Source organism: Protopterus annectens, chromosome 3.part1 (genome assembly GCF_019279795.1).
Source record: "Protopterus annectens isolate FY-2018-M chromosome 3.part1, PAN1.0, whole genome shotgun sequence".
NCBI classification, from domain to species: Eukaryota; Metazoa; Chordata; order Ceratodontiformes; family Protopteridae; genus Protopterus; species Protopterus annectens.
This window is the reverse complement of record NC_056732.1, coordinates 1,742,589,811-1,742,617,192: the sequence shown is the minus strand read 5'-3', so window position 1 is coordinate 1,742,617,192 and position 27,382 is coordinate 1,742,589,811. Positions and strand designations below refer to the sequence as shown.

Sequence of the window (27,382 nt, the reverse complement as noted above, 5' to 3'; positions counted from 1 at the left end):
TTGGGGGTGTGTAATCAGATCTGGAAGAGGGTCCACAATCCACTGTGGGTATACTAGGTGAGGCCAAAGGAAGGGGAACCAAACTTGTCGAGGCCACAATGCAGCTATGAGGATCACCTTTCATCTCAACCAAAGAGCTTTTTTAGAAATTTTAGAATCAGAGGAATGGGAGGATAAGTGTAAAGAAGTCCCATGGGCCAATCATGGATTAGAGCGTCCCTCATGGACTCCCCCTCTGGGGGTAAATGGTGAAATAGCTGCTGCACTTGTTGTTCAATGGGGAGGTGAAAAGATTGCAGCAAGGCTGGCCCCAGTGGCTTAAAATTTCTGTCGCCACCTCAGGATTGCGGGACCACTAGTGAGACAGGTGGATGCATCTGCTCAGTTTGTCTGCAATTATGTTGGAGCTCCATGGGATATGCATTGCTGTCAGAAAGTGGTTGGAAGCTATCGTCCACTGCCAAATTCTCATGGACTCTTGACATAGGGAATAGGACTTGGTTCCTCCTTGCTTGTTGATATACCAGACCACTGACATGTTGTCTGACTGAATTGCAATTGTCCTAGAAGGGAGAACTGAATGAAAAGCCTGCAATGCTAACAGCACTACTTTCAGTTCCAGGACATTGATATGCAGGTGGGCCTCTGCAGTGGACCATGCACCTTGGACTGTCTTTCCATGGAAATGGCCCCTCCCACCTGATCAGGGAACCATCCATGGTTACAATGGCCCTGGGCTGAGGGTATTGAAATGAGTGACTCCAAAGCTCTACGTCTGGCCTCATCCACCAAAGAAGATCTTGCTTGCAGGAGTTGGTTATTTGAATCTGGTAACTGAGGGGGTGATAGTTTGGGAACCACTGACAAAGAAGAAGCCATTGTAGAATTCACATATGTAGCTTCACTACGGGCACTATTGGAATTGCAGCTGCGATGGATCCTAGGGCCTGAAGAACTTCTCTTGCTGAAACTTTTGTTTGACAGAGTATCACTTGGAGCTAGAGCCTCAATTGCTGGAATCTGTGATTTGGGAGTGACAGTAGAAAGGACCGAATATTGAACAATACTCCAATGAATTCTATTTGTTGAGTATGAGCAAGGTTTGATTTCTCCCACTGTATTGTTATTCCCAAAATTTTTGCCAGAGAGAGTGTATAATGCAGTACTGTTACCAGAGGATGCTCGGTGGGGGCAGTGAGAAGCCAGTTGTCCAAATATGGATACACCCAGCTTCCTTGTAGTCTCAAGTGAGCTGTGACCACTGCCATGCACTTTTTGAACACTCTGGGAGCTGTAGAGAGACCAAATGGCAGGGCACAAAATTGATAACAACTGGCCCCTAGCCAGAAGTGAAGCAGACTCCTGGAGTGTTTGTCCATTTTGATGTGGTAATACGCATCCCAGAGATCTATCGAGCACATCCAATCACCTTCCCTTAAAAATAGGAGAATGGACTGAACCATGACCATCTGGAATTTGGTTTGAGTGACAGACTTGTTTAAGCTGCTGAGATCCAAAATGGGTCTTCAGTCTCCTGTCTTTTTTGGCACCAAAAAGAATCTTGAGTAGAATCTGGATCCATATTGGTCTGGTGGGACTGGTTGGATGACTCTTGTTTGAGACAGCTTTATAATCTCTGAAGCTGCTTCTTTCCTTTGACTGGGTGGAATGTTGAGAAGCTTTTTTGGAAGATTTGGTTGACAAGAAAGGGGAACGGTGCAAGTTCTGGTGATTATACTCTGCACCCAATGATCATTGGTAACAGACTGTCAGGCAGCTTGGTGCAGAGAAAAATGACCCCGATTGCTTCCAGAGGTAAGCAATCGGGCTGTTCCTCAGGAGCGCTGGTAAGGCTATCTAGAGAGGGAGTCCCTGGAGCCTTGGTTATGAGGACCCCATCTGCCTCTGTAGGGGCGTCTTCTGGAATTATTACCCCTTCTGCCCCTGGAGGTATCATCACCACGTACGGCAGAGAAAGGACCCTGAGATTTTTTGTGCCACATTTTCCTGTTCCTCTGATTCCTGTAGAAGGTATGTTGAGGATTGGAAAATCATAGGCCTATGGCAGACAGGCTCTTGCAATCTTGCTCACATCTGGCTAGCATGTCCTTCACTTTAGAGCCAAAAAGGGATGATGCTTCAATGGGAGCATTCAAAAAGGAAGATTTGAAGGGGTCTGCGAGGTCACAAATGCACATCCAGGCATGGCATCTCATGACAATGCCCGAGCCCGCTGCTCTAGCCACCCTTTTGGTCGCATGTGATAGCAACATCATGGATGACCTGGAGATTGATTCCAGGGTTGTGAGCTGTGAGGCCACTTTGTCCCTGACTTCATCAGACAGCTGTCCTGTGAGTGTCCCAGAGAGTTCGGAGATCAAGTCCCTCTGGAGCCTTGTAAAATGAGCCAAATAGTTCAGTGACCATATAGCAAAGGTCCCTGATGCAAAAATTCACTTCCCAAGTCTGTCCCACCACCCGGGACTCCCTGTTGGGTGGATGGACAGTGGGGTTTCCTCAGCCAAGTCCTTTTATGTGGCCACCGCCGCCACCATCATAGCGTCAACTGGTAACCCTCTGGACCAATGCGGGTTCTTCTCGGGAGGAGAAAGAATTTTGTCAGGTCTCTGAGGGATCACCTCAATGGAATCTGGGTTCTTCCAAGCTCACTATATGATGAGTTGGATGAGCTTGTCGACAGGTGGGATCACCCAAGAGGTAGAAGGCCAGGCGCAGAAAGCCTGCAGGAACACGGACTCCTCAGACAAAGGGTTGGAGGGCTTCCAGTCACCTCTCTGTTTTAGCATTTCCAGGATGTCTCTGAAGGAGACATCATCAGGAGGTGACCGTGGGGACCCTTCACCATAATCGCATCCATGTCTTCCGTGAAAGACTCCTTGGGTGAGTCTATGTGCTTCCTCTTGCACGTCCTCTTTAGAGGGGGCTCCTCAGTGAGGGTCTCTGAGGAGGACTCAGAAGAGAGGGTACCCTAAACAGGGGTGTCCTGCAGCTTCTCTGTCTTTTGTCCCAGGGGGTCTGTAGTAGCTGTAGCTCAGGGGGCAAAATCTGGGGTTCCAATGTCAAAAGAGTGCTTCCAGAAGTGAGAGCCCTCTCCATTGCATGTAAAGTCAGTCTGCCCGAAGAGGTATGGCTTCCTGAAACTGAGAAAGATGACCTCGGGACTGGGGTCACACCCTGCTCCGACGACCCCCCCCCCCACAGATGGAGACTCAAGCAGGTTCGGTGCACATATGGCTATCAGCAACAAGGACGTAACTGAAGACAAACCCGTATCCATGCCTCAAGCCAAGGCTCTCACTCCCCAATCCCCATATTGAGGAAGGACCGGTTCTGCAGCAACCGAAGACCAAAGGGGCAAACTCAGAGCCTGAGTGAGGTTCACTATAGGTGCCGAGGTGATGGGTTCTGAGAAGGACATTGGAGCAGAAAGCTTTGGAAACAAAATGGTCAAAGGAGGAGTGTAGGAAGGAGTCCATGGAGAAACCAACCCAACTCCTGCAGGTGGATGGGTCTTAGAAAGTGTGGGTATCCCTCTGGCTGCCAACAGCTGCTCCACAAGATGCACTACATTGTGTTCTGACAGGCTCTTGGTGGATCTAATGGATACTCCGGATGGGGAATCAGGTTGGTCAATGAACAGGCTATACATCTGGCCCAGGAATGGATCTATGGAAGGAGAGTATTGGGTCTGTGTTGCATGGTCTGCCAGCACCGAAGTCTCAAGTTTGGAGACCGGGATTAATGGGGTCAAATCCAATTTGGTCGAAAAAACACTCGGTGCCGAAGTGGTACTCGGAGCCAAAATGGTAGGTTCTGAAATCGTAACTGACAAAGGTATCAAAGGTGTGCCCTGAGCTGTAGTGGCCACAGGTGCCGAAGTTGTAAGTGCAGTGAGGTCTATCGTCAGTGACAGAGGCAGGACTGGTGCCAAAGCGGGCACCTGTATCATAGGTTTTGAGATGCTCAGAGCAGACAAGGATGGAGCCATAGAGGCAGATTTATGCTCTGAGGACAACATGGGGACCTTTGATTTCAGAGGCTTACCCTGATCACCCGATGGTGAGGAGGGAATCAAGTGGGACCTCTTTTTGTCTTTCATAGGAGTGGTCCAGACCTCCATCACAGAAATGGCCTCTGAAAATGGAGACTTAAGTAACCCTTTCAGTATCAGTTTATTTTTGCGCTCATTAAGAGTGCATTGACCGAAACTCTGACAAATATCACAAGGAGGTTGCACGAAAGGTGGGGCACCCCCAAACAGTATACACAATCATCATGAGAATCACTATTAGGTAACTTGCCATTACGTGAAGCACAATGCTTGAACCCTGAAGTACCTTTCTTATCCGACATCTTGACAGAGAGAGATACCACAGGCAAACAGTTCAACCAGTCTGTGCTAATAAGTCAAGCACAGTTCAAAAAAGCCACACAGTTGTATCACTATAGCAATATGTACAAGTAAAAGAGAAACACTTTACTGAAAAAATACTAACAGGCTAGAAAAGAAAGGAGAAATACCAGCTATGGTATTGAAGGAATACCACAAGTGTAAGGGGAGAAGGCCATACCAACAATGGTGCTTGAAAGTTTACCAATGGGTAGAGCAGAGAAGAAAGATCAAGGTCTGACAGAATAAAAAAAAAAACACTAGCGGTACTAATCGCTCATTAAAAGAGAAAATATCAAAAGTGTTCACACAAAATATCAAATAAAGTTGCACTTAGCTGAGAGCTCAGCTGAAACGTGGCTGTACGGCTACATGGCAAACGAGATCTGAGGTAACAGGGAGAAGGGCATTCTGGGTAGAAGCTTAACTCGAGAGATTTTGGATGGCACACGCTTGGTAAAAAGGCCGACTCTGTTCCGAGGACCTGGAACCGAACCCATCAGTGATGAATGGAAAGAAGATTAACAACATCAGATCGGTATTTTAATAAACAAATGTAAGCGCTTTCATTTCCAATGCTACAGAAACATCATCAGACAAACAGATACATTACTTCACATCCTTTAAATACCATAAAAACATCACTTCCTTAAAGGATTAACCTCACTTTATTGAGGGGGTGGGGCCCAAGTGCAAGACATGTTATACATCTTATGCAACATCTCACTTTCTATGAAACATGGCACCAAAATGCAGGATACAGTTACAAAACATTTTGCTACCTTCTGTTACCCACTTTTTGTTGTTGTGCTTGGCCACTTGGTTGCCTCCAGTGGTAGGCAATCAGACCTCCATTCAGGAGCAGTGAAAGGGTCTGTCAGAAAGGGAATTTCTAGCTCTCCAGTTTTGCAGGCCCCCTTCTGCCACAGAGTCATCATCTTCCATTATTGCTCCCCCTCTACCTCTGAGGGGACAAACTCCACTTATGTCCTGAAAAGGGCCCTAAGATTTTCTGAACCACATTTTTTAACCTCCCCTTTGACTCCTGGAAAAGGTCCTCTGAGGGGTCAAAAAGTGCACACCCACTGCAGAGAAGGTCTTTCCATTTTCTCACATCTAGAGAGCGTGTCCTTTACTGTGCAGCCAAATAAAGAAGTGCTGTCAAAGGGAGCATTAATGAACGATGACTTGAAGGGCTCTGCAAAATTACACCAATGCATCCAGACATGTCTCCTAATGGAAATGCCTGAGCCCACAGTCCTTGAGGCATCTTCTGCAGCATGTGAGATAAGACTGAGCATCAGCAGTTCCAGTTCCACAAAGAGGTTTGGATATCTCTTTAATCAAATCTCTTTATAATCATTAAAATGTGCTAAATTGTTCAGCAATCTAAGTGCAAATGTTGCTGAAGCATATACACGTTTCCCAAATCTGTCTATCACCCTTGACTCCCTATTAGGAGGATGGACAGTGAAACTCGGCTCAGTGATTTCCTTTTAGTAGCCACTGCCACAACCATGGAATCTACTGAATCCCCTTTATTCCAAGATTCTCAGCCTACTGCTGCAGGCCAGAATCCTGTCTGGTCTCATGGGGATTGGCTCAATCATATGAGGTTCCTTTCACATCCACTTGTAAATCAGATTAAGAAGATCATTGGTATGGGGAGTAATCCAAGAGGTAGACAGACCAGTACCAAATACTGATTCCTCTGGAGCAGGGTCTTAGAAAGACCAACCATCCTTTTGCTTCAGAATCTCAAGGATGTCTTCAAATGAGACATTATCAGGTGGTGATTTGGGGGACCCCTCTCCTTCATTGAAATCAGTATATTTAGTGACTGACTCCTGAGGACAGTGCAAGTGCTTCCTTTTTCACTTTCTTTTCCTAGAGACTTCCTTGGTGGGGTGGTCTGGAGAAGTATCAGACGAGAGTGAAATATCCTACTAGGTAGACTGGAAGCTTTGAGCTGGCTGTCCCTGTGGGATAGAATGTTGAGGATCATGGTGCAAAGTCATATGAAAAGTAAAGGGTGGATCCAAGGGGGGAAGGATCCATCTGACCTACTGAAGCAGAGAACACTCTCTTCACTACCTCAAAGGCAGATTACTCCAGTGAGAAGAAATCCAACAGAGTGAAGAAGGCAAGTTTCTGACTCGCCACCTCCCTCCATCCCAACAGCAATCCACCTGAGGCAGAAGTAGGAGCCGAGCTCTCCAATGCCAAGGCAACAATAGGAAGAGACAGCTCTGAAAACCCTAAAGTCAAACCCATCCTCTTGGATTTGACAGGGAAGCTTCAGCTTCAAGAGTCATTGGAGCTTTTGCAGTCAGAACAGTAATCAGATCCAAAGAAAATGTTCTCTTTGTATCCGAACCAGACAGAGCTGGAAGGCTTGGATCCAAGGGATCTAAAACTACAGGTTGAATTAGAGAAAGAGCTGTTACCACTGGAGTGGTAGATGGAAGGACTTTCTGGCCCAAAAGAGTAGAAACCATGAGAACTCCCTTCTGAATTTGTTATGTGGAAAATGTCCTCATTATTCTTTCCACAGGTCTATATTATATCCTCGAACGCTTAAAAAAGCGAACGCTGATTGATCTAACATATTTTCGCGAAACTGCAAAATATCGAAGCAGCAGAAACTCAAATTTTTTCCTAGGGAAAGAATTCAGTTGTCCGTTTCTGTTGCTTCAGCATTTTCAGTGTTATGGTGGAAAGTTAACAGTCGGATTCAGGTAAGTGTGCGATTGTGTGGATGTGAGTGTTAGGGTGATTTAGGTGAGTTAGGGTTAGGGCTTGGGTTAGGTGTGTATGTGATTGAGTGGACATGAGGGTTAGGGCAGATTTAAGTGAGTTAGGGTTAGGGAGCGGGTGAGGTGAGTGTGCGATAGTGATGGACCTTAGGGTTAGGGTTTGGGTTAAGGTAAGTGGGTAGTTAGTGGTGTGTGCATAGTTTAGTGTAGGGTTAGGTATTAGATTTTAGGTGTATGTGTGTGGATTTCTGTTTGTTTGGTGTGCTTGTGTTGTGTGTATGTGTTTTGGATCAGCGATTTTTTTTCCCTGGGAAAAAATCGCTGATCTGACAGTTCGAGATTGTAAGCTTTCACTTAAATTAGGTCGATCAATCAGCATTCGCTTTTTTAAGCGTTCGATGATATAATATAGACCCTCTTTCCACGTATGCTTCTGTGACACTCCTGGAGGAACAAGAGGATACCAGGCATGGTGATATTGAGTCCTTCTCTAAAAAGGGAGAGGGCACCCTAGAAGGAACTGGATCCAGACTTGGTGAATAGATAGTCCTTGGTAAGGGCTTTGGATCTGAAGATGTAGGATCTGAAGTATGTCTGGTCAGAACCGAGGTTGTAGGATCCGAAATATGTGTGGTTGGATCCATTGATGGCTGGATCAGATGTAGCTTGGGATCCAGTTTTTCTTTCTTTCTTCTTGATTCAGAAGAAGTGGAGGCTGAAGAATCTGAGGCTCTAGACCTTTTTGATAGGTCTTTAGTTTTATGTTTGGGGGATTGATCCCCAGCAATAGCTTCAGAAAAAGAAGATGGCAGTAATCCCTTTAAAATCAGCTTATTTTTGCTGTCTGCTAAAGCTTGGGGGTTACCCATGACAAATACTACAGTCCTGTTATAAGTAATCCTAGTCCCAAGCAGTACACACAATGATTGTGGGCATTAGACAAAGGCAACGTATGCCCACAGATGTCACTCTTTTTAAAACTTTTTGGACCTTTCTCATATTTCTAGGAAAGAGAAAAGAGTTAAACTAAGCTTTTTTTAATAGGCAGAAAGGAAAGAAAACATGAAAAGGAAAAATACCAGCAGTAGTACTTAAGAACTACAAGAAAAAGACTTGTAGAAAAGAGAGAATGACAACAATGATAATGAGAAAGATTATGGTATGTGTAAAGAAGAGGAAAAGGGAAGGAGATAGGCCTTACCACAATGTCAGAAAAATCTTACACTCAAAATATAAGAAGGATAACTGGAGATACACTTTAAAATGAAAATGAAGATTAAAGATCAAAGGAATAGTTATTTGTAAAGGTGTTTAGAGAGAAGATATGGAAAAATAACTTGTCTCTCACAAAAAAACTCAAGAGTTGAAGACGACCACATCTAAATGCTAAAACAGGAAATGAGATCTGAGGGATTTTAGAGGTGGTGTGTTATGGGTAGGGAAGGAGCTCAAGAGTTTGTTGGTGGGCATAAGCTAGTAAAATGGCTAAGGTGGATCTGAGGATTGGATCTAATCCTATTAGTTGAGGAAGGCATGAAAATGGACAACATCAGACTATTACAATTATTCACTTTTAGACAAGAAAAGTAACCTGACCAGCACCACAAAAGTGCTCATGACTGTAATTAAACTGCTTCAAGCTGATTCTCACTAAAAGGGCCTGCAAATTAACAGTTTATCAGCTACACTTCACACAAAAAAAGTCACGAGTGAACCCAAGCCACCTCCACTTCACACATCAATCCCCCAAACCCTTGCAAACTACTAAAAAAAATCAATAAAAACATTTCAAAGTATGTTAACCACTAAAAAATATTGAATTTAAAGAAATAACATTTAATGATTCAGTAAGCACTATTTGTATGGGATGTTTAATATAAAATAGACTGTCATTTTTTAAAGGAGACATACAACAGAAACTTGCATTAAAAGAATGATAGTTACATGCTATCCAGGTTTAACTTGTAAAAGTGTGAATGTTACTCTAATTATTTGATAACATTCCAATAATAACTTTTATATATGTAAGAAATTATATTTTTATACTTTGTTTATAGCATAGTATAAATTTCCTGAGTGCAATTGGATGTCAAGTATACTATCAGTATCAAGCATTCAGAACTATGTCATAAGACAGAGATAGGTGGACTAGTGGGCTAATGCCCTATGCTATAACTGACAACTGGTTTAGAATGCAATTCACTGCATTTTGCTTATTATCTAACTTGTATTTATTGGCATCTTAGTATATGATTCAAAATATAATGATTATTTACTTTTAGACAGGAAGAAGTAACCTGGACAGTTCATAGAATTTTAGAACTCCCACAGCATCGCAAAAGTGCTCATGACTCTAAGTTGTTTCAAGCTGGTTTTCATAATAAATGCTTGAAAATGAACAATCCGTCAGTTGCAATTCACGCAAAAATGCTCACAAGTGAATCCAAGCCACCTCCACACTGCATACCAATCCCTCAAACCTTTCCAAACCATCAAAAAAACAACAAAAACACCTCTTGATGTATTCAAACCACTAAAAAAAATTGCACTCAAAGGAATAACATTTAATGATTCAGCAAACACTATTTTTATGAAATGTTTAACGTAAAGCAGACTGTTATTTTTTAAAGGAGACATAATATATAAACTTGCATTAAAAGAATGACAGTTATGCATGATCCAGATTTAACTTGTAAAAGTGTGAGTGTTACTCTAATTGATGGTGAGCAGTTAACAGCTCATTTTAGCTCTGTTTCATTTTAACATATCTGACAGGATTTTTACTAAAAAACTCAAATAGAATGTTTCAAAACTTGAAGGATTTAAAGTTGAACATCTGCTGAAAGATTTACTACAAAAGTAACAAGTTTGAAACTCTTTTAATAGCTTTTTCCTGTCAAGAAAAACTAAAAAGAACTAATTGTCTTAGAATGAGCCATTCTAAGTCCAGTGTACAGGGCAGTACTCTGAAAAAACACATCCAAGCTATATTAAGTAACATCAGTGAGTTATCTGTAAAGACAGATAAATTAGAAAGCAAAATGGACAATTTCAAAGCCGAATTTAAAAAAACAGTTGAAGTGCTGAGTGAATTTCTTAAACAGCAATCATCACAAATCTCAGGTATAGAAAAGACAATGTCTGATGAGAATAACATTGAATTTCTTCTGAAACAAAACTTCTTATTCTGGGATAAAATAGAAGACTAAAAAAACAGATCTAGAAGGAATAACATCAGGATTTATAGGATTCCTGAAAAAGAAGAGGGTGACAATATGTTTCAATTCCTTAATTCCTGGCTGCCTAAAACTTTGAACCATGTGTAGATTTTTCCTTTGGCATCGAAAGTGCACATAGATCATTTTCTAACATCTTTAAAAAAAAACACCTTCACCAAGGTCAGTGTTAACAGAATTTTTGAAGGGAGAGAGTCATGCAAAAGGAACTAGGACATTGATCATGTAAGCTGATGTAGTAAATATAGACAGGAGGTGAAGTGGGAGATATTACTTATGATTAAGTCCAGAAATGGAGTGTTTACCCAGTGAAGGTTTGGAGGGCTTGGGTCTTGAACCTCTTGCTATAGACCAAGGTCTGCTAGAACAGCATCCTTGGTGCATGCACCAACATGACATACTTGCTGGTTTACAAGCTTGTGTTTTTTTTTTTTTTTTTTTTTTTTTTTTAGGCAGGCACTCTGAGACATTTGGGCAGCATTTTTTTTTTTTCAGGAGAGCAGTTAAGGAATATTACCTGGACCTGTTTTACAATTGGATCAATGTAAAGCAAGCTATTAAGCTAGTATATCTCAAGGTAATGAAGTATGAGTTTCAGGTTTATTATATTTTTAAAATTTACTGTACAACTGAATTAATTTTTCTTACATGCTTTGCATTACCCCACTAAACAGACCTGCACACCATCTTGTATAACTTCAGTGATTAGTCCAGACTGAAAAGGCATTAGAAAAAGTGACACCAAAGCACCAAACGTACATTTTATCATCATATACTGTTACAAATTAGCCAGGTGAAAAAGAATTCAGGTGCTTTTTAAATGCCACAAGATTTTAAGTCACACTATTGAAAACATTAATAGCCTCAAACTAGCTGCATGAAACCTTCAAACAAGCACAAGGAACAAGTGCCTATTTTAGGTAAGGAGGCAGTTAGCACAGAGATTAATGCTATGAGTTGTTAATGAACTACTATTTGCAGTAAAGAGTTTGATTCCCTCAGACTTCATCTGCCTGCCATGAAGCCTTGACCAAGACAGTGCTTTGGGGCACTTGTAAATTAGGCTAGGCTCCTCAATAGTGTCCTGGACTGCACACCTTACAACTACCTATGAGTCTATAAGATCCAGACTCATGCACTGCAGTGCAGTTAATACTGTCAACAAAATCTGAATACTGTACGGAAATATGTAGACAGCCAGTGTAGGTTCTGAGGGAATGAGTTGGTACTATGTTAGTTAGAAATACCAGTCAGGAGAATGTGTTTCTCTACAGGCCAAAGTCTTTAATTATTTACACAGTCTTACAAGCTTTACCCAGATAGTCTTTGGATACAACTTTTACTACAGTGAGTAGCTCCCCTATTTTATGTCACACATAATTTATAAGTGCTCTTTTCTGCTGCATTCAATTTGCTCACATAATGCAAAATTTTGGGTGTCTGACTTTGTTTGCTGTGATTTGTAAATATTAAAGTAAGCCACAGGCTTGTTGCCTTAAATGAAAGAAAAATGCTGTTATATGTGGAAATGCAAAAAATGTAATAACAGTGCACTCTGCTGACCAAGTAAAGCATGTTGTGACCCTTTGATGTAAACATGGCTCCAACTGGTCTAGATGAAGGAATTCTTGCTATTGTTTTAAGACCAGAGTTAATGGCCAGAATTTGCATGCATAAATGTCCTTTATTGCTCTGGTTTCTGCCCAGAGGTGAAGAATATAAATGTAGTTTCTGTTAGCCTGGGAACCCAGGGAAGTGTGAGGAATGATGTAATGTGAAACAGGAATGTGATTTTAAAAACAGAGAGAATCAGAGAGCATTAAGCATTTTTGTCTTGACCATCAAACTCATCAGCACTGTCTTGCTCTATATGTAAGTTTATCTTAGACTTGCGTTTTCTCTTAGAAATAGCTAGAAACTAGAACGATTAGACTAAGTGTTTTCTGTGATGTCAGAACTGTACTACTGACTTATTTTAAGTATTTATCTGTGATCTCTGAACTCTTGACTAGGACTGTATAGTAAAAAATATTGTCTTGTGTTTTGACTATTTGTTATTAAATGTTTTAAACCCTTTCAACTGTGGCTGCTTTTGTAGAGATAATTTAAGCTCTTTAGAGTACTTGCATACCTTTGGTAAAATTGTACCAAGCCCCTCTAATAGCTTTAGCTCTGGGCTATACTACCAATTGGATAATAATATTGCACAGTAATAATTGGATACCCTTTTAAGGGCCTTTGAGTAGCTGATAAATATTAGTGGGTGGTGGCAGCTGTTACTACCATATAGTCTGGGAAAAGGGGCACAGCTGGAGAACCTGTGCCAGTCTTTCCCAGGAGTGTCTGTGTGGTTGTATAAACTCTTCTCAAAGTGTATGTGAGAGTGTGTGTCAGTTACTTGGGCAGGGACATGAAGCACTGGTTGGACAGAGAGGGTGCTGGAGGTTTTAGCTTGCCCACTAGGCTGAGATATGGACCCTATAGCTGTGCCAGTGGGGAGTTTTATGGGGGGCCTGGAGAGCAAGGGAGCGACCGGCCCTGGACTGACTGTGATCTCTGTGTGCTCTTAAGGCAAATTGCACTTTACTGTGTGTATTTGCTATCCTTTCCTCCTATATGAGACGTCCTTCACTGGTGTTAGTGGTGAGGATTGAGGGTCCTTGATTGCTGGGCCAGGGCACGGGCTTCACATGTGCATTTATAATTACACATGTAGGCATGTGCCTAAACACACACAGACTTACACTCACACATAAACACAGATACCATGTGTACTAATTCCATTTCTTACCTGCTTAAGCTTCATAGCCTTTCTTTTTGATTGTATCTGTCTGACAGGCTGCACACTGAAGTACTCAAAATCATTAATATCTTCCATATTTTCATAGAGTGATTCATTCACTGAAGATTCCTCTTCTGTTGGTAGGTCATACATACACAAGTCCTGCATGATAACATCACCAACCTAGGAAAAGTATAACAGATATAAGTTGGTGTGCTTTCTCTTAAGACTTTTACAATGTGCATTAGGGTCAAATAACATCAACATTAATTGTCAGTTGAACATTTTTCAGTATCTTCTTAGGATGCAAACTTTGGTCATTTTTTTGTAAATGCATAATATTTTAAGTAACATATTTGTATACATAATGTTCTTTGACTTACTCACTGCAAGATAGTATAACCTACAGAACCATGGCTAATATTCACATTTGACTGGAGAATAAGACTGACAAAAGCATGGTAATGATATGAATACAAACTATTTTGTTCCCTCTTTGACATTCCCAAACTACTGGAATGTAACATGGTAGATTGCATTCAACTATGTCCCTTTGCCCTAAAGACATCTCAAAAGGGTTAATAATACCAGAATAATTTTTTCAAAGTATCTTGAAGCAATCAGGCTTATAGTCTTTAATTACAAAGTTCTTAACCCTTTGCTTTGACATGGTTGTCATTATACTTAAAACAGTAAGCTATTTCTGCAAAATCTACTGTACTTTCTCATCCTGTCCTGAACTTCCAGTACTTTTACTAATGATGCCGCTGCTATGTTTATAGAAATATGCTTTGACTTCCTTTAAAGATTTTTTTTCACGCAGAAATGTTGCTGCTAACATAAATGTGAAGCATGTTGGAATAAATATCTTGTTTTGAGACAATCTCATCAGTATTAAGTTTTGGAGATCTTACATTTATGTCACATTCAGGATGCACTATAGAATCTCATGTTTTCTAAAGCTTCCCCAGAGGTATTACTGACCATAAATGATGATGATGTTTAAAGGCAGTTGTCTGCAACACTGCACTTTGAATAACACCAAATTTTCAAAGTCAGTCACTGTGCTAGTTTTTTTTTATTTTATCAACACAGTTTACTTTGGAACATATTGTACCTACTATCTGAAAAAAATTGCCATGTCATAAATAAAGAAAGCACCATTTTATGCATATATATTGAATAGCAATGTTTTTTCAGTCACTGATTGCTATAAACAGTCTATGATGTTTTGTATTCAGGGTATATATTACATATCGCTTCCACTGCACTGTCATCCTATTAAGGGGCTGCATTAAAGCTATACTGATAAAATGAAAGGGAAGGGGCAGTCAAAGACTAGAGAGAAAATAAAAATCACAAATATAATTTGCACATATATGTTGTCTGCTGTAGTACATCTAAACAGAGCTGATACTTATTAAGGTGGCAGTTGGTGCAGAGGGCTAAAGCTGTGAGTTGTAGCTTATTTAGTACATGGTTCAATTCCATCAACCCTCATTTGCCTACTGTGTGACCTTCAGCAAGTCACTTAACTAGATTTTGCCCCAGGGTCACCCTTGAAAAGGGACCTGTGTGACGGATGACCCTACCTGCTTAAAAAATAGGTACTACAATTATTAGTATGCTACACATGCATGTACATACATGCATGCACACACATACACACACTAGAAATAAAGAAATACATAAGGAGCTGAGGTTTCACTTAATATCTTCAAGATGTGTGAACTTCATTGTCTGAAAGGCTGTATGTCTCCCAAATGAACACAGTGAACCTAGGCTGTATGTCTCCCAAATGAACACAGTGAATCTAACCACCTGAAATAAACAAAAGAAAAACATTTGCTGAATTCCATGCCAGTATAGTGACAAATGAGCTAATGGTGGATAACAGGAGAAGACGACATGGTTAAACAACTATTTAAACAACAAAACAAAACATAGCATAATGCAGAAAAATTAAGTAGCTTTTAGCTGGTACAATGTAGGATCTTACATATTTTGGAATCCATTTTGAAAATTCTTTAAACAAGGCTTAATGATTGTTGTTAGAAATCCTTTTAAGGATATAAGTAGAACATCTCTGTTAATGGTTCCTACATTCCTGATTATTCATTTTCTTCTAATATATTGTTTCATTAGAAACGTTCTGTTTCTGAAAACCTGATATTTTTTTTATCCTGGAAAATTTGGACTATACATGCAGACTCTAGTTTAGTCAGTCCTTTCAGCAAAAATCCATACAGCATAAAAAGAAATATAACCTAAATGGACATAAAAGTATATGTGGTATTTCCCTTAATATGTACAGTATATTGCATCAAAAGTCTTTTCAAAAATTTACTTTTAAGTATGACTCATGCTTGCTTAAAGAGATAGATTCTCAACTGGTAATTTCATTCTGCTCGAGAGGCAGAAGGAAAATATTGCATACATTTTGAATCTAATTAAGCCCTGGGAGCTGTCAGCAGCCACATGCCCTACATTGGAGAGTGGAGCACTCTCTCCAGACATTAATGACATATTAGAGGCATCACTTGGCCTAGCACTCAAGTGTGCAGTCATTTATTGCACTGTTGTAATTATTTTGCTAATTGTGTATGTCTGCTACCTTTAAACTAAAACAAAAAAGAAAAAAAAAAAATCTTGCTTTTTTCCCACTTTCTGAAATTTAAGAAAGTTCAGTTACAGATCTGCTGTTCTGAACTGTTTGTAAGTTTCTTGGAGGCCAGTGCTTGCTTGGACTAAAGGGAAGTCTCTGTGTTCACCAGTGGCAGAGGTTAACACTGAACAGCCTGCCTGTCCCTGTAGGAGTGGTTACTGCCTAGAAGCTGTAGTTTTATTGGCCATTTTGGGTCAATTCTAAACTCCTTGATCTCTATCTGTTAAAACCCTGCAACCCTCTTTTAGCACGGTCTTGCGCACAGAGCAGCGTTAAACGAGCTTAAACTATTCCCGGCTCCACAAAGTCTACTCTTCATTTTTTTCCTTAGAACTGCTCTAAATCACAAATTAAGCACTCTATTCTCATTATAAAGCCCTGCACTTGCTCATATAAGTAATCTCATAGGTAAACACAAACTAAAGCACTACATCCTCTTATACTTCTTCAAAGCACTTGCCCCCTATTGGTTCTTTCTGATCAGTCAATAAGTAGTTCCCTATATTATTCAGGCATGTCCAAAGGTCAGTTTCGAGTTTACTCTCCAGTCCAGCTGGTGAATCTGGGAATCTTGAGGCAATGTTACAACTGCCTTATGTATACAGACCACCCTCTCCTCCTCCCAACAAGCTCAAATATATGTGAGAGATGCAACTATATAGCCAAACTGGAGGCTAAGCTCTCTCAACCCAGTACTGGCACAGCCTGTCAGGAGGAGAAGGTAACCACACACACCACAAATCCAGTCTCACATAGACCTATCGCATCAGCAAACCAAACACATAAACACACAAAAACATACTTGGAGGCTCTAAATAAAAATCTGCCTAAGCAGCAGAGACCTCCAAAGCAGACATCCAAGCAACACCTACCACAAAACAATATCCACGTAGCACATAGCTCACAAAGTCAGTGTGCCACACAGTCACAGCCCTTAAGGCTAAACAACACACCTAATACACTTGTAATAGGTGACTCTATTGTCAGACACACTGACGTCCCACTCACCAGGCTGAACAAGGAGAAGGTCACTGTAAACTGCCTTTCGGGTGCCAGGATCCACCACATAACACAAGCATTTGGGTCACTCCAAAGCAAGTACAAGTATGACGCCATCATTGTCCATGCTGGTGTGAATGACCTGAGATGTACCTCCCTGGACTACATGAAAAAAGACGTACAGGAGCTCAGTGATCATGTAGCCCAGGCCGGTATGACCCTGACCTTGAATAGCATCTTACCCTCACCAAGAATGATGCCACAGTATAAAGACAAAATGATCAATTTTAACAATTGGCTAAAGTATTGGTGTCATTCAAAGGGAATCCAGTGTCTGTCAGCCTGGGGTGACATGCTCGACAAGCCACGTTGCTTTGCTAGGGATGGCTTGCACCTGTCACCCCTGGGTTTTCGAATACTGGCTAAGGCTCTTGCCTCCCCCATAGTGCCTTTTTTAGGCAAGGCTCAAAAGACAAACCCACCCCCATAGACAACACAAAGAAAAAAAAAACTAAGGGTAATGCTGCTCAACTCCAGAAGTCTAAACCTCAAGATGCACGCACTCGAGACTCTCGTCAGTATGGAGAATATTGATATCTGTGCAGTAACAGAAACCTGGTTCAAGGCTCCTGAGAGCACCCCAGCACTACCAGGCTATACGTCATACCATGCTTTCCGGCCCCAAAACTCGGACCGAACTACAAAAGGAGGGGGAGGTACCCATATTTATCAAAGATACCCACACCTCCAGGCTAGTGGCACTGCACAAAGCTTCGGAGACCATCCATGTGCAACTAACAGTGGGCAAAACTGCCTTTCAGTTTGTAGCCTGCTACAGACCACCCTCCCAAACACAGGAACCTCACTCGGCTTTCCTGAGAACACTGGAGAATATGAAGGTCTATCCAAACACTGTTATATTGGGTGACTTCAACTACCCAAACATCGATTGGGAAAACTACTCAAGCCCAAACACCCTAGCCCAACGGTTCCTAGAATTTATAAACTCAAATGCTATGGAACAACTGGTCACTACTCCCACAAGAGGGGAAAACATACTGGATCTGGTCATCACCAACATGGGGTCTCTATGTTCCACACCAGAGGTATTCCCCTCATTGGTAAGATCAGACCATAACCAAATCTCACTGGACATCCACATTCCATCCCCACCCCCAGCCAAGGAAACCAAGGAAAACTTCTCAAAAGCAAACTTCACACTTCTCAAAACTGAGGTGGAATCCTTCAAAGCCCCCGGGCCAGTGGACAATACGGCCCAAAATGCAGAATCCTTTACAAAAGCATTCTATGGACACCTACAGGAATGCATGGAGCATGCTGTCCCAAATAAAACCAAGACTCACTACTCCAAAGGCAGGAGACCTATCTGGTGGACTCTGGCCATAAATAAGCTATACAACAGAAGGAAAAAGCTACTACACGACAGAGCAAAATCCCAAAAAGGGAAGGCGTCACTGATCAGTACTAGCAAGAAACTATGATCCCTCATAAAATCTTCTAAGGCCAGCTCTGAAAGAAAAATTGCACAAGACACTAACGATAATCACAAGGCCTTCTTTAGTTATGTCAGAAACCTGGGAGGCAACTCCCAGATATGCTCTGAGTTAGTGCAAAATGACAAAAAATTCACTGAACCCACAGACATTGCCAACATCCTGGAAGAAAGGTTCAGTGCAAACGTCTCCCCCCTCCCCCCCAAAAGGGCAAATGTCTATCCCAACAGAGTGTAGCCTTCCTGAGATCACAGATGCACAGGTGAGAGCTGCCCTCTCCAAAGCTAAAAACACAGCATCAATGGGACCAGACAGTGTCCTGGGCTGCATCTTACACGAGCTCCAAGAAGAACTAAACCCTCATATAAAGTCACTGTTCAATCTCAGCCTTACTACAGGATATGTTCCCAAGGAATGGCGTACAGCAACAGTGGTCCCACTCCACAAAGGTGGTGCCACAACAGACCCCGGAAACTATCGCCCTATAAGCCTGACTAGCCTGGTCTGCAAAGCTATGGAATGTATCATCATGGAAATCATAAACAGAGACATTCGGAACCTCCAGACACTGCATCCTACCCAATTCGGCTTCGGTAAGGGCAGATCTTGATCTAGAACCTGGTCGACTTCTTTGAAACAGTTACCAAAGCCATAGATGAAGGGAAGGTAGTCCACACAACCTACCTGGACCTCACAAAGGCCTTTGACACAATACCCCACTCGGGCATCATAAATAAGCTCACCAGCTTAAATTTCAACCTCCATGTCACAAGATGGGTTGCAAACTGGCTCAGGGATAGAACCACATGGTCAGAATAGCAGGTGCCATGTCAGACTCTAAACCAGTTACAAGTGGTGTCCCACAAGGCTCAGTCCAGGGACCTCTATTGTTCGGTATATATTTCTCCGAGGTACAGGCTAACACGGGTGGACTATGGCTGACCAAGTTCGCAGATGACTGCAAACTGGGTGCTATAATCGACTCTCCGACTGACACAAGCATCCTCCAAAAGGGTCTCACAGAGATGGATAACTGGTGCCAGAGCCATGGCCTAAAGCTAAATGCCAAAAAGTGCATAGTCATCCCCTTTGGAAAAAAACAAAGTGCCCACAAATTACCACATAGGTGGTAATCCATTAAGTACGGAAGAAGTAGTTAGGGACTTGGGGACCCAAGTAGATAGCAATCTCTCCTTTGACAATCACATTGCCAAAGTGGTTAGAAAGACCTTCTATATAGCCCACCTTATCATGAAAGGGTTCACATCTAGATCAAGAGAGGTCATTGTGCCCCTCTACTCATCACTTATCAGGCCCATAATTGAGTACAATGCCCCATTTGGGATGTACCTTACCCGACATCTTCAGCAACTGGAAAGACCCCAAAAGTATCTCACCAAGAGGATCAAGGGGCTCAAACAGATGCCCTATGCAGTTCGGCTAAAGAAACTCCATCTCTACTCAGTTGCGTACCGCCTACTCAGAGGTGATCTGTGTCTGACGTATAAAGCCATGTCCAACCCAGAATTAATGGACATGCTTCACCTCAGTAAATCTAAATCCCTTAGAGCTACACACTCCAGGGACCTGAACCTCAGCACAGAAATAAATAGGACATGCTGGAGGGACAGATTCATATCCCAGAGGCTCCCCTCACTCTGGAACAAAATCCCAATCCATGCAGGCAGAGCCCCTCACTGACCCTCTTCAAGAGAAATCTTGACGAATGGATGGGAGATCGTAAGTTTACCCCTGGGATCTCTTCTGTGTCGCTGCTTGACAGAGGTACAGTAAACAAACCTTAAAAGGGCTACCTTCTGTGACCTACTATACAAAGGCAGAGTCAACTAATCTAAAAGGGTGGTGAAAGCCAAACATACTCTGGCTAGGCTTATAAATTCCCTAGGGCAGATAGCCTAGTATCAACCTATGAACCTATGAACCTATCACAGATGTATTTTGGTTGCAGACTTTTAAATCAGCTACAGCCTGCAAAAAATATACATCAGCAGTTCAAAATAAGAGTCATAAAAAATTACCAGAGAATAGTAGAAGTAAGATTTGAGATGAGCAGTTTGGAATCAGTACAAACTCACTACACCAATGTAGAAAATGCTAAATTTATTATAAACAAAGATAAAGCTTTTGGGGAAACTCCATTAATCAGTATAAAATACATTTAAAACAACATTCTTTTTATATTTAAGAAGCATAAACACATGACACAACCAGCAAACAGCAATTCACATCCAATTAACAGCATAAAACAAAACTTTTTCTTAAAACCACATAGCAATACATTATATGATGGTGAATAAAATCTAATAATGTGTATCTCTAAGCCTATATATAACATATAAACATTATTTATAACGCTTTTGTCTGGCTACTAAAACAGGTTTTATTGAAACCATATTATTCAGCCCTGGGTATTTTTCAGCTTCAGACTTAGTGATCCATCTATATTCAGCTAATTCAAGTTTGTTGTTTACATCTCCACCTCTTTGATTCATGAATATAACTTCTAGACCTTTCATTTCATACATTTATTTTGTTTTTGGATGCTGGAACTGCAATAGGCCACATATATCATTACAGCAACTACAGTTATGGCGTGGAACTCCCCCATACCTATTTGCTATGGTACTTTTCAGATTAAAATCAAAATCTTTATAACATATCTCCCTTTTTATATTCATGCTATTCCTGTAGACAAATCTTGGTTTAACAACCACAATAGATATTAGTTCAAGCGTTAAAGTCAGAATTTTCCAATTCTTTCGTATCACATTTTCTACCTATCTTGTCAGGTTATTATAATAAAGATTATGAAATGAAATATCAAGCAACTTCTAACACTACTTTTATAGTGTATTTGGCAACCTGTGTACAATGTGAAAGCTTCTATATGGGTAAGTATTCAAGATGTCTTAAAGATGGTATTTTGTTTTGTCTTTTCGGCTTTTCCCAGTTAGGGGTCGCCACAGCGGAACTCCGGTCCGCTAATGATTGGCAGTCGATTTTTTTATGGTACCGGATTACCAGCCCAACGCCCAACCTTCAGCGAAGGCACGCCCATTCACGCACGTCTTTCGGAGGACACTCGACAGCGGGGAGGACATGCAGACTCTGCACAGAAGGCACTCCAGCTGAGAATCGAACTGGAGAACCTCTTGCTGTGAGGCAACAACGCTATCGCGCATATTCTATTGAACACAAATCATTGACAACAAATCCGACATTAGAAAAAAGTATTGACTAATGCACTAGCTAAGCATATAAATGATAAAGGTATATCGCATGTTTTTAAATTCAAAGTTCTAGAAGTTATATTCATGAATCAAAGACATGGAGATGTAAACAACAAACTTGAATTAGCTGAATATAGATGAATCACTAAATTTGAAGCTAAAAAATACCCAAGGCCGAATAATATGGTTTCAATAAAACCTGTTTTAGTAGCCAGACAAAAGCGTTATAAATAATGTTTATATGTTATATATAGGCTTAGAGGTACACATTATTAGATTTTATTCACCATCATATAATGTATTGCTATGTGGTTTTAAGAAAAAGTTTTAAGTGTTTTATGCTGTTAATTGGACGTGAATTGCAATTTGCTGGTTGTGTCATGTGTTTGGGCTTCTTAAATATAAAAATAATGTTGTTTTAAATGTATTTTATACTGATGAAGGGAGTTTTCCAGAAAGCTTTATCTTTGTTGATAATAAATTTAGTGTTTTCTACATTGGTGTAGTGTGTTCATATTATTATACTTCAGTCACATTGTGAATGTATCTACAGTTTGTTCATGAGTGTATCCAGTTTGGAATCAGATCAGGATGCAGTACAAGTGAACAGAATGATGGCAGAAAAGAAGCTAGAATTGAGGAAAAAGTTCAACTGGACATTCCTAGCCATGTATAAAACATATCACAAGGTCCCAAGAAGGCTTATTTGGGCAGCATTTAATCTTTCAAAATTGATTGCTTGAATGAGTGTACACTGTGTACAGGGACCCAATGACAAAAGAACAAAACATTTTTGGACTGACGGAAGTGTTCCCTGTGGGATTAAATATGCATCAGGGCTCAATTCTGAGTCCAATCCTGTACATATAAGTGCTGAATTACCCATCATTCAGCAGGCATGAGGAGGGAAATCGACAAAGCTCCCATAAGCAGCTGATGTAACAGTACAATCTGACTCTGAACTGGGGCAAATAACAGGGTCTACAATGCAAAGCTGATAGTATACTGGGAGAAACTGGGTAAAGACAAACCAGTGGTCATAGTAGGAAATGCAGGAGATCAGAACAGGCTTAAATTTGAGATAAAAGGGAAAACAATGGAATAGGTTAACAGTTTCAAATGTCTAGGAGGTATGGTTCAGCAGAAGAGGAATTTAAATGGTGTGATCACGGATAGACTCAGAGGTACTGCAGCCAACAGGCACAAAGCGTAACTTATAATATTTGAAAGAATCCAAATAAGTTGAAGACCCAGTTACAGACATAGTAGAAAAGTAGATTTAACCCTGATTAAGTTACATGTACAAGAAAGCAGAATTTTTTATAAAGCAAATTTGGGGAGACAGGGAGAAGATAAGTGAAAATGAGGACATCCAGCCAAGACAAGAATGGACTACATGACAGAAGACAGGAGATGGGAAACAAGTGGACTTGACTGCTGAGGAATGTAGGAGAGTGACTCTGAATAGAAAAAAAAAGTGGTAATATGTGACACAACACACCAACAACATCCACAGGATTCAACAAGCAGCCATGCAGGAATAAATTATTCCTGCACATCAGGGACCATTCCTGTGCAGCACGGCAGTACACCATGCATATTTATGAAGGCACGCTGCCATGCTGGAAAACAGACACAGTTCTGTGTATGAGTGCAGGGGGTGTGTCTAAGAGTAGAGCTCTCACAATACATATGCCCCCTGCACTCCAGAATTGCCGATCAGCAATTACAAACAAGCATACCTCCCAACTTCTTAGAGCAAAAAATCCGGACAAAGCCTAAAATGATAGGGTGACAAATAAGGACAGATTTTAAATATTTGCTGTTGCAAACCTAGAAAGTTGATAGAATAATATGTTTTGCATTAGCATGAATTTTCTAAAGAATGTGGAGTCTTCAGCTCAAGTGTTTTTCATTATTTAATGACTTCAATCTGCAGCTATTTGCCAGAAATCAACAGATATTAGGAGGAACACACCAAAAATATGAATCAAAAATCTGGACAGTCTGCAAAAACCTGTACACTTGAGAAGTATGCAAATGAGCGAGAACACTCGTAACACCCCCAACCCATAGTCATCCCACAAAGCAGAAAGTTGATAGAATAACAGGTTTATCATTAGCAGGGATATTCAGAATGGTATAACTAAAAAAACACAACAAATACATTTTTTTATAAATGCAATAAAGTTTAAGCGTAGCTGCGCGGGTGTGCCCATCACTTAGCTATGCTTAGTCCAGCTTAAACAGCACAAGAAGTTAAATAGCAACAGACATTCAACTTAAGCAGTGCTGCAAGAGTGTAGTGATTAGAGTATATACTTTACAAGCAGCCATTCCCGGTTCGATGACCAATTCGTATTTTACATGTGAAAGCAGTACATAAACATTTTTTTTATAATTACCTAAGAAATAACATATATTTGTTAACCAGAGTACTGTAGTAGGTCCAGATGTGAGGTGTCAGTGTAATAAAGTTGTGAAACCCCCATATAAACACAAGTGCCCCATACCGTATAGTCACACATGAATAAATGTAATGAAAGCACATTGGGGGATGTCAGGGACAGTAAACAGATTTATAATATGTAATGAATGATGAATCAATTCCATACAGCAGATAGTCTATAAAATAAAAAATAAGCAATGCTAAGCATTGCACAGCTCTGCTTACCAGGTGTAAGCATTGTGTACATATGACTGCTATGCAATAAGTAGTCCAGTTAAGTGGATTTGCCTATTGGTAAGCAATGCTGAACCTGCTCCTTTAAGCACTGCCAACCTTAGCTAAGCAGGTTTGCCCATAGCTTAGAGTAGCTCAGCTTATTCAAAACCATCCAATCATGGCAAAGGGTGGGAAATCAGCCATATTTAAACCCTGCAGGTGGGAATATAGCTCATAACTGGTTGCAGGTTTCCACTGCAGGCAGTATGGCATTTGTTGGTGAGAGCATGCACTTTTGGGCTCAGCACTGGGGCATACAAGAGTCCAAGATCATGGTAGGATTCCTGGTAAAGAACCATGACAAGAGACTGCTGCAGGGCCGGTTACAAGGCTCCCAATATCAAGCAGAAACCTGGGATTGTCTTGCCCGCAATCTCACCAGTGCCACTGGTATCCCTTGGACTGGTGAGCAGGTCCAGCACCACTATGCCAATGTGAAACGGAGAAGGAGGGAGATCTTGGACCAGTGGGTCCAAGAAGCAAGGCAGAGGGGTGATGTCCCAGCACTGTGTAAGTATTCATATCAAGAACTGTTTACTAAAGTCCAGCCTGTGTATGTGATGGATATGTATGCCTAAATATTTCTCTATTCCTTTTATAGCTGCAGCTGAGTGGGATGTGAATCAAGAAGCCCATGCTAACAGGTTGCAAAGGCTGCATTGTGAGGCTGGTGAGTAACAATCCTGCTTGTAGTAGTCATATCAAATAAATATAAAGTATTAGAAAGTCACCTGGCAGTATAAAAACTGTGTATGGATTGTACTGGATAAACTAGACAATATGACAGTAATAATAGTCCCACATAGGTCATATTTCAATAAAACCACAACTGCCTGGCAATAAAGTTCTAAATCCTGGTTATGTTTACTTTGGTATTGCATGGCATTTATTGTTGCAGTCTCTGAATAGTAATGTTGTGTTAACCACTGTTACCCACACTGTGCTACATAAAAATATGTTTAGGAATGTCTGTATAAGACTGTTGTAAGTACAAGGTCTGACTGTACAAACAAGAGAGACTTAGACATAAAACACTGAAGGAACAGACAGCAGTTTCTAAACAGCTCACTCTGATGAAACTCAAATTGTTGTATTTTTAGCACACATAGCCATGGTTTGAATCCTGGGAGTGGTAGTAGTAAGCTATATGCATAATCATACTTCTCAACTGTACAGATTTTTGCACAATGTCCAGATAATTGGCTCATATATTAGGCCTGTTTCTCAGTCTCCCTGGCAAATCACTAGGATGATGCCAGAACTGTAGTCACTAAATAATGACATACATTTGATTTTAAGACCTCAAATCCTTCAGAAAATGTTGTTAAAACAAATCCTGTTACTCTAGCAACTCTCCAAGTTTATAAGAGCAATATTCAAAATATGTCCCTATTTGTACCCCCATGTTGTCAAGCTTTGTCTAGAGTGTGTGCATTAAGAGATTGAGAGGTATGTGCATAATATTAATTAGAAATCTGGGAATATGTGTAGAAACAGTCAGGTAGTGTTAACAAGCATTCCCCCCACAGGTCTTTTAGATATGTAAACTGTAACTGCCTGGCAATAAAGTTTTAAATCCTGGTAGTATTTACTTTGGTATTGTATGGCCTGAAATGAAGCATTTACCAACATCTGATATCAGAATAGTACTGTTGTGTCAACCACTTTTCCTCACACTGTGCTACATAAAAATATGTATAGGAATGTCTGTAAGTCTGTTTTAATTACAAGGTCAGATTGTACAATCAAGAGAGACTTACAAAGAAACTACCGAAGGAACAAACAGCGATGTCTAAATATCTCATTCTGATGAAACAGAATTTTTTGTATTTTTAGCACACACAGCCATGGTTTGAATCCTGGGAGTGGTAGTAAGCTGTATGCATAAATCATATCTCTCAACTGAACAGATTTTCCCAGAATGTCCAGATATTTGGCTCATATTTTTGGCATGTTCCTCTTTTTTCCTGGGAAATCAGTGGGATGATCTCAGGATTGTAGTCACTAAATAATGACATCTGTTTGTGTGTCAGACTTCAAATCCTTCAGAAAATGTATATTAAAACAAATCCTGTTACTCTAGCAACTGTCTAAAAGTTTGTTACAGCAATATTCAAAATATGTCCCTATTTGTACCCCCGTGTTATCCCGCTTTGTCTGGATGTTGTGCATTAACAGATTGAGAGGTATGTGCATAATTACAACTAGGAATCTGGGAATATGTGCAGAAACAGTCAGTTAGTGTTAACAAACATTCCCTCCAAGGGTCTACCAGGTACGACAAGTAGAATTTAGCTATAAGACATTTGAAGTGTGCACTGTGTACAGACATACCACTGCCCAAAAAAGGCCATAGGGTATTGTAATAATACCTGTATAGCAAAGATCATTAAAGTTGTGAGTACTGCAAGGATATATTTATTAGTTGTTTATTGACATCTCTCCCCCCCACCATATCTGCAAAATTATCTAAACACACAAATCAATGGGTATGTTTACACCAAGCCTACTGTTGGGACATATGACCTATTGTTCAATAAATATTTAAATGTGTTTCTATTAATATTCCATGTTGAAATACTATCATTGGTGGCCTATTGCTATCAATGTAACCTGCAGGCCATTGTAATGGCCACTGTGGTTCCATATATTCATGTGTTCTGTTTGCTATGCAACTGATCCACATCTGGTGTTTTGGGTTAATGGGAATGTCTATGCATGCTGCTATAACTAATCCTGGATTGTGTTGACTATTAGTAACCCACATATGTTCTAAAACTGCAACACCATAGCACATATGGGAAGGCCAGACCCAGCGGACCCACCTCATCTGGCCAGGACACTGGGCTCCAGCATGTCTGGGACCTGCCCCGGGACCTCCTCATCTGTTGGTCCTGCACCACCTTCGGGTGGAACCGCCTCAGGGGCTGGGGCTTGTCCACCACCGGAAGTGAGCACAGACAGGATCCTGTCACCCAAAATCAGGTCTAGGGTCTGGTACATAGGGAGCTCAGCAGAGAATTGGGAGACCTGCTATGCCAGC

General features: G+C 40.9%; 1 protein-coding gene across 2 annotated transcripts in view; it reads right to left on the bottom strand.

Moving 5' to 3' along the window:
- The window catches only part of ARHGEF37 (Rho guanine nucleotide exchange factor 37), a 1,079,989-nt gene that overhangs the window by 652,711 nt on the left and 399,896 nt on the right, over positions 1-27,382 (bottom strand). For both annotated transcript variants that reach the window (XM_044067741.1, XM_044067740.1), the window contains exon 4: positions 13,195-13,368. In XM_044067741.1, the coding sequence (XP_043923676.1) occupies positions 13,195-13,368 (174 nt within the window). The remainder of the gene's footprint in view (positions 1-13,194; positions 13,369-27,382) is intronic.